The sequence below is a fragment of the Meleagris gallopavo genome, chromosome 1, assembly GCF_000146605.3.
Source record: "Meleagris gallopavo isolate NT-WF06-2002-E0010 breed Aviagen turkey brand Nicholas breeding stock chromosome 1, Turkey_5.1, whole genome shotgun sequence".
Classification (NCBI taxonomy): Eukaryota; Metazoa; Chordata; class Aves; order Galliformes; family Phasianidae; genus Meleagris; species Meleagris gallopavo.
The window spans coordinates 54,962,595-54,973,686 of NC_015011.2; the positions used below are offsets into that span (position 1 = coordinate 54,962,595).

An 11,092-nucleotide genomic window follows, 5' to 3' on the forward strand; every position below is an offset into this window, starting at 1 on the left:
TTTTTAATGAAAGACCAGCAGATAATTGAAGAGCAGCTACATCATCACTCTTGCAGTATCTCTATATTAGGTGACACAGTTATATATGGTTTATGATGTGATATGCTTGGAAGGCCCCAGTCTCTTAAAACAGCAGCTCTGAAAGGTGATGTTACTGATATGAAATGCAACTTGGCTTTTGATCAAGATCAGTAAATAATTGAGACTGATAATTCACAAGAGCAAGAGGGTGGGGTTTTTTGTTGTTTTTGTTTGGTTTTGTTTGTTGTTTTGTTTTTAACTGAGGTTCTTTCTCCAAGAGCTGGATCACATGAGGCACTGTCATCTTGCCGTGTGCTCACCAGATGACCTAATGATACCAAGTGGTGAGCCACTGATGTACTGTTCACCTTGACAGTTTAGTAGAGTATAATCTCTAGAGGAATATCAGTTCATGATCATTGTATTTTTATTTTTTTTTTCAATCTCTAAGTCTCAATTACTTATGACCCGTATGGTAAAGGATTCTACTGTTATCTGGCTTGATTGGAACTTAAAACGGTTTGTTTAAAATCTAAAAGATTCTTCTTTTTTTATAGTCTAAACAGGATGAAGATATTTCTGCCAGCCGTTTTGAAGATAACGAAGAGCTGAGGTATTCCTTACGATCAATAGAGAGACATGCTCCTTGGGTGCGACATATTTTCATTGTCACTAATGGGCAGATTCCTTCCTGGCTTAACCTGGATAATCCCCGGATAACCATAGTGACCCACCAGGTAAAAACAAAAAACAAACCCCCAGGGATAAGCAGCAAAAAACCTCCAGCCCCGGGGGAGAAAAAACAAAACAACAAAAAACCACACAACCAACCAAAAAACCCACCCAACAACAACAAAGGAAAAAGCACAAATGTACCATTATTAAAGAGTCTGTTTTGAAATGCAGTTATCCCCTTTCAGCTGAAGGCTGCTTTTATTAGGAACGAAGTGACCAATTCTCCCCCTTCCCATGCACTGTTTTGTTAAACCCCAATATGTTTTAGTACTTCAAATACAGATATCTCAGGTTAAGCAGGTAACTAAAGATATATCAAGCCTTCACTGAGTTAATTTCTCCAAATACTAAGATTTCAGCCAATGTGTACTTGTTTCTTTGTAAAAGTATGTTTATTAAAAAACAACAAAAAACATATGGCAAGAAAAGATAATTTGTATCCATGAACTCAGAACGAGTGCTAACCTAATAAATTTGCTGACAGGGTGGACAACAGTTGTTAAAATGAAGAAGATGGCTCCAAAAATCAAGTAACTACGCATTCTGTAAAGCTTATTTAAAAGAGAAAGGGAATCCTGCAAGGTTACTAAATAAGTGAAACAACAAAAAAACAACTTCTTAATACAAAATCAAGAGTAAGTTTGATCTGTGGATATGACATAGGAGCCCTGAGCAACTTAAGTGGTAACAAGATACTAATTCAGCTTCTGTTGCTATCTGCTTGCTAAGTTATCTGACAGAGATGGAAGAACGCTGATTGAACATTGGAACAGATTCAACTTAAAATTTTGTTCTTCCTGTACTATGGAAGTAGTATAAATATATGTACCCTGGGCCTGATCCAGTAGCTAGTGAACTAGATAGTCTTTGTGTTGAATGAGGTGCAGATTTTTGTTAAGCATCAGACATGAAAATGGTTTTACATGGGAAAAGGGAATAGAGAAGTTTTAGTTTTTTGCTAATGTTTTTTCACTTTTTTCTTTTATATGTCTCTTCTTGTTCTTTCAGGAAATATTTCAGAATGTGAGTCACTTGCCAACCTTCAGTTCACCAGCTATTGAAAGCCACATTCATCGTATTAATGGTCTCTCTCAGAAGTTTATCTATCTCAATGATGATGTTATGTTTGGGAAGGATGTTTGGCCTGATGATTTTTACAGTCACTCTAAAGGTCAAAAGGTAAGCTCCTATGAAATAATTTTTTAGACTTGAAACTTCTCTGTGCTAATATAGCAAAAAGTGAGGAAACACTACTTGGAAAGAGAGAGAAAGATACTACCCCTTCTCTCTTATACCTCTAATGGATCATTATTCTTAGCTGGACAATTGGTAGCAAAGGTGTCATGTAATTGTGTTGTGTTGATGCTTGGATTGCAGAATTATCTTTTGGTATTTTCTCCCTGGTTTGTTTTTTTGTTAATGGCATAATAGTCCTCTTTGACTTCACTTTATAATTTTGTTCCCCAGTTCTTCCACTTTCTGTGTGAGCACTGGGAAGACCAATTTGGTGTTTGAAAGCTGCCACTTGTCCCATGAAACAAAAATAATTCACAGGAAAATGTTCTGTTCCAAATAGATTCTTCCAGAAATGCTGAGATCTGATGATGTTCAGACTAGTCTAATATTTAAATTTACCATTAACAATCTCTATTCTAGAGACCTACAGTGCCTTTGCCAAGTCTTTGTAGAATTATATGTAATTGTGTACTGAAAGATAGTGCTTTTAGTAAACGTGAAGTGGTTTAGTCTTTCAAAAACAAACCTGTCATAACTGGGGTTAAATAAAGAAAGCAGGCTGAGGACTATAGTTGTGCATAAAGACTATGGGGTACCAGCAAAGTTTTCAGCCGCCACCTTGCTCTACAGGAGTAACATGGAGGAAAAACTTTAAAACTTGCATACTGTTTTAATACAAGTAATAGATATAAGGGGATACAGAAGATGCTAGAGACCACTGTATGAGTGCTTCATACAGACAGATGTGCACACATGTACACTGAATTGTATAAAATAAATGACTGTAAAAATACTAATTTCTAGTACTTGAGGACATTAGAAGGCTTTGTCTATTTAAGTCTTTGAAGTAGGCATGTAGTAGGAGAGTCCTGTTTTAATGGCATTTCTATTGTTCTTCAACTATTGCTCTCAGTTATAAGAATGATGTAAGCTTGGGTAAAATATTTGTGATAACCTGATCAGTATTTCAGTAGCAAATGTGCTACAAAAATCTTTAAACAGTAACGTCTAAAGGAAAATGTATGTGGTTTTTAATGCCCTCTCAGTTGAAAATACACATACTGACATGCCTTATTTTTATCTTGGTAATTCTAAGAATTACTTGATCAAAGAGAATCAGATGTTCGGTGTGTGCTGCTTATCTCGTGACTGGTTAGTGATAAGGAAACATCTTTAGTCGTGGAAACAAGTGAACTGCAGAGCTATTTTAGATTGAAGTCTCCTCCTTTATCAGATTTTTTTTAAAAAAGATAAAAATACTAATTTTCATTTGAAGATGTTTTGCAAAAATGGGATGTACTGGGATGTCCTACTTCCTGTTTTCAGCCATTGCTGCCTTGCTCTGTAGCCAAGAGGTCTCATTTAACATGAGACTTGATCTCCTTCTGTTTGAGAGGGATAACATTTATTTCACCTGATGAAGTTTAAATGCAGTTTGTAAAGCTTTGCAGGCACTGGAGACACTATATACAGAGAATATTTATTTTAAGTCTCTATATTCCAAGAAACAAGCTCAGCTGACTTTTATTTGACAGACCTTGGCTCAAACTGTAATATTGTTCCAGGTTTACTTGACGTGGCCTGTGCCAAACTGTGCTGAAGGATGTCCTGGTTCATGGATCAAAGATGGTTACTGTGATAAAGCCTGTAATAACTCGGCTTGTGATTGGGATGGAGGTGACTGCATTGGTAAGACAACAAAGTTAATTTAGGGCAAAAAACACAAACTTTCTTTTTTGTTAAAATTCTGTAATATGTGATTCTCCTGTAACTTAAACAAACAAAAAATAACCTTCTGTAACAGGGGAAAAATAGTCATCCTAAATATTAAAGATAAATAAATTCATGTATACTAAAAGGCATGCAAATTGACAGCAGTTGATCAAAGGAAAACCTTTTTTTAGCTATCAAAGTTGACTACATGACAGGAAAATTTTTGAACCTCAGAGTCCAAATAATATTGCACTTTCAAGGGAATTTCAGTCCTGGTTTCATTCCTTAACGAAATTATCTGTTGTTCAGATAACAAAACAAGTAAGAAAAGAGGTTGGTAGATTCACTAAGAACCATGAACAGAATATCAGTATCTGAGGCGTTTAGTATTGCATTGTAAATTGAAGTTCTGTGGATATGACGACAGTGTTTTGCACAGTAGTACGGGCCGTACCGTCGTCTTTCACTTTCCTACTTTTTAATATTGCTTGCTTCATATTAAGGTGAAATTTTAAGTTGACTTTGTGTTTAAATGTCTGACCAGAGTATTTGCTGGAAAGTTTATTTGCACAAGAGTTTTATGATACAGTTTAATTTTCAAAGTTCTGACCCACTTTCCCTTCATAGAGGAGGCTGTCTGTACACGCTCCTCTCCTAAATTTCACTTAATGTTTCTAAAGCCACAGTCGGATATAGTCTAAGTAGATTTTGTTACTTTTCTGATTCTGATCTCTGTTTCACTGCTTTTCCATTTCTGGATCAGTTTCCATGCCTTGAAAATCCTTAACACTATCTGGAAGTGAACACACTGGGGTAACTTTGATTACAAGGTTCCTTTTTACCTCCTCTCCTATCGAACACTTAAACAAAAAATTTATTTTCATCCTTTATGAAGCTAGAGGATGATCCCCTCTCTCTTTTCCTCCCAGAAAAGCCATGATGATTGCGACATGCAGGAAAAGTGAATCATTTGACATGAAAGCAGTCAGAGCAGTCTAAGTTCATTGTGAAGCTGCACCTAAATTCAATTTTCCAGACTATAGGTTATGAAAATGAAGTGAGGCTTCTGCGCTGAGGAAGTGATGCAGTACTGTGGGGAACTGCAGTCAAGAATGCAAGCAGAAGTAAATCAGTTTTCTGCCTACATTTTTGAAGTTAATATAAAATATACATTGCTGTTTTTGTTGCAGTTTTAAGTTGGTTTGCAAACCTCTACAGTGAGATTTATATATATATATATATAAAATTATATATAAAAAAGATTGTGCAATTGTACACAGAGTAGTTAATTGCGTTTCAATTTTTCTGTGGATAAATAAGATTCTGCTGACTTTTCTATCCAGCTTTAACACCATATACTAAAATGTCCTTTCCTCAGAAATAAGAATTTCAAATGATTAATCTTTGTAATTTTTCTTTTTCTATTTAGGTAACAGTGGGGGTAGTCGCTATGTTGCTGGTGGTGGTGCAGTAGGAGGTATAGGGAATGGACCACCGTGGCAGTTTGGTGCAGGAATAAGTGGTGTTTCATACTGTAACCAAGGTTGTGCTAATTCCTGGCTAGCAGATAAATTCTGTGATCAGGCCTGCAATGTCCTCTCCTGTGGATTTGATGCTGGTGACTGTGGACAAGGTATACAAAATACATAGCTGATAAACCTTCTCTTGAATTTCTCTTGAATTGCATTAGGTTTTTTGGTTCCTTATTCTCCAGTAGTTCTAAGAGCCCAGCAGTGTCAAGAAAAAGAGCTGCTAGCAGCTGAAAGAAATAATCAGGCACTTCTTGTATTCACTAATCTAAACTTGAATTAATTTTTGCATGCTATTTTTGTTAATCAGTATTTACCAAGCGTTGATAAGGTAAGGTGCTTGATGTCTTACGGAACAGCGCACATCAAAGTCATTACCCAAGAGGCTTACACTTAAAGTGCAGAAATTATATTTCAGCTATGCAAACTGTCTTTACCCAAATGAGAGCTGCTGATTTGATGATCTCATAATGGTTAAAAAAGGAAATTAAAGGACCTTTGTGATGCTGAAGGTGAGAGTTAAGCCTGACTCTACACTCTTGCCAGAGGCTACTTTCAGTCACCTGTGGGTTCTGCTGTGGAGTGAGTTTCCTGCATGTGTATTTTCCTTGTCTGCTGCTGGCTACAGAGGCTTTCATCTTTTAATTGTGGTGTTCAAATGTGTGAGCAACTGGATTTAGGATGGACTTTTGAATGTTATTGTATTTAAGCCACGAGCCATGCCATGTAGCAGGGGGCGTCAGTAATGAATGCATGAGATTGCTATGTCTTCTCCGTGGGAAGGAAAATTTAATTTCAACCTGTCTGATGCTGGAAGTTCTAAATCAAGGTGCAATGTAGTAGTGAGAAGCAACTTTTGTAATGCGAGTGACAAAAATGTAATATGAGCGTGTTACTTACAATTGATACCTAATTTTTAGTGAGTTGCAGTAATGAGCCAATTAAGCTATTTATGTAGAAGGAGTTTTTTTAAAAATTACAGTTCTTTTTATAATTGCCACTGGAATGAATGTCAGGTTTATAATTCTGTTCTAGTAAATCATTATTAAAGATTAGTAAGAAATCAGAAGCCACAGTAAGTGTTCATTCACAAAGCTGAACATATTACACCTAGAAAAGATTGGAGGAAGAAAAGTCTCACTACAAATTGACAGATTTTTTTTTTTTTTTCCTAGATCACTTTGAAGAAATGTACAAGGTGACGCTTCAGCTAAATCAGACCTACTATGTTGTTCCGAAAGGCGAATGTCTGCCCTACTTCAGCTTCAGTGAGATAGCCAAGAAAGCAATTGAGGGTTCATATAGCGATAATCCAATTATCCGACATGCTTCAGTTGCTAACAAATGGAAGACTATCCACCTCATAATGCACAGTGGCATGAATACAACCATGATCTATTTTAATCTTACATTTCTAAATAAAAATGATGACGAGTTTAAAATGCATGTAGCTGTTGAAGTTGATACTAGAGAGGAACCAAAACTGAACACAACTTCAGTGCAAAAATCTGACTCTGATTTTAAAACAACAACAATACCAGAAGCTGAGATGATATTTGAAGATATTCCTGAAGAAAAACGCTTTCCAAGAGTCAAGAGACATCGAAATGGCACAGGAGAGAGTCTCCATGAAGAGGTGATAATACCTTCAGTAAATCCATCTCTCCTTCCTGAAAGTATTCAACTAGCACTGCAGAACCTAGACTTAAAACTAGCAAATGGTGATATCACTCAGAAGGGATTTAACCTATCCAAGGCTGCTCTCCTGAGACCTTTTCAATTCTTAACTACAGTAAAGAAGATTGCAGGTCTGGAAGAGAATAGAGTACATCATAGTCTACAAGATCAGAAGAATGTAACCAGCTGGCAGAAGCCTTATGAAGATGTAAACAATGGCAAAATAGAAAAAACAAAAACAAATGATGAATTTCAACCAAGGCTTATAGGAACAAAGGAGACTGATGTGACAGTGAACACAAATAAACCAATTTCTAGGATAAAGCCTAAATCCACACATTCGGCCCGGAGCATAGGAAATGAAAATGAACCTAAAGATAAAGTATTGAATGCGCTTATATTAAGGGGAACCCAGAAATCAAAAAATACTGTGAATGTAGAAACTGGAGAAGATACAGAGGGGATGGAAGGAAGGAAAGGACAAGTAGAGTTGGATACAAATATAAGAAAGGAGTTAGTAGGAAGAAAATTGCAGTCTTATGCAGGAAGTTACCAAGGCTTTTTGCCATGGGAGAAAAATAAGTATTTCCAGGACCTTCTTGATGTGAGTATCTTAACAACACTGCTGTCTTAGTTAAGACAATGGGTTAAACCACAACAACTGCTTATTGGAATAGTTGCATCTTTCTGCATATTGTTAATATGATTTGTAAATTTAGAATGTGACTTGCTTTTGATGTACCTATCAAGATTTTTTTTAAAATTCTTTGAGTTTTCCTGTAAAATCTAATTTGTTTATAATTTGGACCTCTCTTAGCTAGGTGGTAAAAGTCAAATAGCCATTTCTGTTCTGTTCTCTGTGGGTTTTCTTGTTTATTTATTTATTTTTTAAGTCACATTCACTTCTTTTTCAGTGCATGTTGATGCAGTGATATTATTTGGACACATAGTACTCTAAAGAAGAGTTAGTTTTTTTGGGTTACACTTATACCAGTGTGGATCCAGTCCATAAAAGTATTCAAATACAAATGAGTTCTAAAAGTTAAATTGAAAGTCTACCAAACTTGCAGCCAAAGCATTTTGGCAGTTTTGAAAACCTCTGGAAGATAGAGACTGCTTTGCAGCAACTGCTTTGCACTACTCCAAACAGCAAAGGTGGTATGTTTCTAAAAGCCTACATCTTTCTGTTCTTCTAGGATTGGATTTTGCATGAGAAATCTCTATATTTGTGAGATCTCAACTACTACGTGTAGGAAAAAAAAAATAAAAGGTCAATATTACAAATATAGCAAAAAGTGACTCGAGTGTGCATGTCAGAAGAAGTGTCAGAAGAAAAATAATGAATAATAACCACTATTAACTATTAACCACTTTTCCTTAGAGCATAGCAGTTTTAAGAAGTTATTTTCTATTTCTTTTGTTTTTAAAGAGAAATCAGAAGAACACGGAGAAACATATTCAAAGCTTCTCTTTCCATTTTCACCTCTGAAAAAAGAACCAGCACCAGCCTGAAATGTCAGCTTTCCTATGTGTTTTATGCTTTTGATCTTTGTTGATAATATAACTTTAATGTATGCTTATCTTGCTGTTTAGGAGGAAGAGTCATTACTCAAAGAAATGTCATACTTTACTGATGGTAGACATCTTGGAAGGCAGCTGAAAGATACATTTGCTGATTCCCTTCGATATGTAAATAAGCTTTTAAACAGTAAATTTGGATTTACATCTCGGAAAGTCCCTGCTCATATGCCTCACATGATTGACCGCACTGTTATGCAAGAGCTGCAGGACATGTGAGTATGGCTTTCACTGGAGTTATACATAACTAGATAATTCTATATTTCTGTTAATGCTTTGTTATAACTATTTCTAATATGTTGATAGCTATTCATAAAAATCATATTTTGGAAATGGAAACTTATTAAAACATGCTGGTTGTGCTAAGCTAAGGAGACTTTAGAGAACCTTTTGAAAATTTAGATGAGAATTTGTTTTCAGAGGAGCAATGTTTTACCAGAAACCAGTGTATTAACTTATACTTTTGTGTAGGTTTCCTGAGGAGTTTGACAAGACATCATTTCACAAAGTGCGGCACTCAGAAGATATGCAGTTTGCTTTTTCATATTTCTACTATCTTATGAGTGCAGTTCAGCCACTGAATGTTTCTCAGATCTTCGATGAGGTTGATACAGACCAGTCAGGGATTTTGTCTGACCGAGAGATTCGCACACTGGCCACAAGAATCCATGAACTACCATTAAGTTTGCAGGTACTTTTTTCAGTAATAACAATTAGAGTAACTTAATTTCTGAAATCCAAAACTGTTACAATAAAATGAATGGAACCTTTACTTATCCTTTCTTTAACATTGGTAATATCTGGCAATTCTTAAATTTTAGCTGGAGAATACAAAGTTACTTTCTGTTTCTTTATGGACCATTCTTCTATGGACTCAACAATTAAGTTGAGTTCTAGCAGAAAAATTGGTGACTGGTATCCTGAGAACAAGGGAGTGGGTAGTATGAATTTGTGAGAAAAAATGTTCACTGCTAAAATACAGTGTGAAGTGTGAGATTCTGTTGTGCTTACTCTTGGTCTTGTACATTAAAAACAAAACAAAAAACAAAAAACCCAGCCACATTCTTGACTGTAAAATTTGTACCGTTAAGAAAGATGTGAGGAAAGGGCAGCAAAGAAATGGTGTTACTGGTAAATACTATGACCATATAAAGAGATTCACATTTCTGTTTTTCTGGGAAACTGGTAAGAAAAGAGACATAGTTTTCTTGTGTCTTGTGCTCTTAGATTCAGTTGATAGAGAATGGTGTACTCCTTCCCCTTTACTGAGAGGGATCCGGGCACATATCAATAATGTTCTTGAAATGGCATACATAGCTGTATAATGCATCTCTGCTTTAATGTGTTCCCGGCCTGTACCTTAATCAGAAAATCTTCCTTTCAGTTCATTTTTTTTGTTTCCTTGATCTGTGATTTAATATGCCTCCCCTGTATTGGGAATTCTCTCTTCTCCTTTGCTTCACTTAAACATATGGGAAGTCCCATTGACTTTAGTAGTTACTGAACTGGGGTCTGCTAATGTGTTGGGGTTTTTTTGTTGTTTTTTTTTCCCATAGTAATTTGGAAACATTTTATGTATATAACATTAAATATGTGCATCCTTGATTTTAGGACTATCAGAATGAGAAAGCAATATTATCTTCTTTTTTTTTTTCCTCTTCCATTTCTGATAGGACTTGACAGGTCTGGAACAAATGCTAATAAATTGTTCGAAATCTCTTCCTGCTAACATCACTCAGATCCATGTCATTCCACCAACTCAGGAAGCATATTATGATCCCAATCTGGTAAGGAATGTTGGTCCTAAAAGTTGTTTGATTTCTTTCCTGAGCAAGTAGTTACTGTGCTTGAAATGTTGATGTGATTTCTAAAAGGAAATTATTCACACAATTTTCTAATTATGTGTAAATTAAATATTTAAATATGAAAGTTCTACAAGCTACTTCCTAACTTCTAAAGCTGTTATAATTTCTTCAAAAACAGAAAAGCTGAGCTTTAGAATTTTATGATATATGGGATTTAAAAAGTCATCCTTGTTAAGAAAATTCAGTGTTGTGAACCAAAAAGACAGTATGTATAATATTTTCCTGACTAGAACTTTCTGATAAACACTTAGGACATCACTCAAATAGACTTAAAAATCACTTGAAAAATCTTCAGAGCCATGCTTCCTAATTCAAAGTCTTCTAAGTAACACCTTTTAACCTTTAAAGATTGAAGGCTTTGGACAAGAAATTCATTAAGGATTTTTATCCTTAATTTCTATTTTGGTTGTTAAATTCTCATTGAAATTTATGGGAATTTAGGAATCTGTAGTATTTAGATCTGGCACTTACATCTACATCTCTTTTGCAGTGATAATTTAATTCCTGCCTCAGTCCATGCTTTTGGAAAACGTGTGCATTAACTTTGCTGAGTTCATGACCTGGTGTTTTATACATAAAAACCAACATTGTATCAAAGCTAAAATGTAGCTTATGAGTATAGGTCAAGAGGTGTTGTGTAGTAAATGACAATTGTACATCCCCCAACATATGCAAACCAGAAACACAGGGTTCTAAAGTATTTGTGCAGATAAATGTATATGGAGCATTGACTATTGA

General features: G+C 35.4%; 1 protein-coding gene across 1 annotated transcript in view; it reads left to right on the forward strand.

The window, feature by feature from the left end:
• The window catches only part of GNPTAB (N-acetylglucosamine-1-phosphate transferase subunits alpha and beta), a 14,423-nt gene extending 4,081 nt beyond the window's left edge, over nucleotides 1-10,342 (forward strand). Inside the window, exons 2-9 of the mRNA XM_019611488.1 lie at nucleotides 579-758; nucleotides 1,765-1,935; nucleotides 3,558-3,681; nucleotides 5,135-5,338; nucleotides 6,410-7,515; nucleotides 8,505-8,704; nucleotides 8,961-9,180; nucleotides 10,163-10,342. Coding sequence (XP_019467033.1) covers nucleotides 579-758; nucleotides 1,765-1,935; nucleotides 3,558-3,681; nucleotides 5,135-5,338; nucleotides 6,410-7,515; nucleotides 8,505-8,704; nucleotides 8,961-9,180; nucleotides 10,163-10,327 — 2,370 coding nt within the window. The 3' untranslated portion in view covers nucleotides 10,328-10,342. The remainder of the gene's footprint in view (nucleotides 1-578; nucleotides 759-1,764; nucleotides 1,936-3,557; nucleotides 3,682-5,134; nucleotides 5,339-6,409; nucleotides 7,516-8,504; nucleotides 8,705-8,960; nucleotides 9,181-10,162) is intronic.
• Nucleotides 10,343-11,092: the final 750 nt, after the last annotated feature.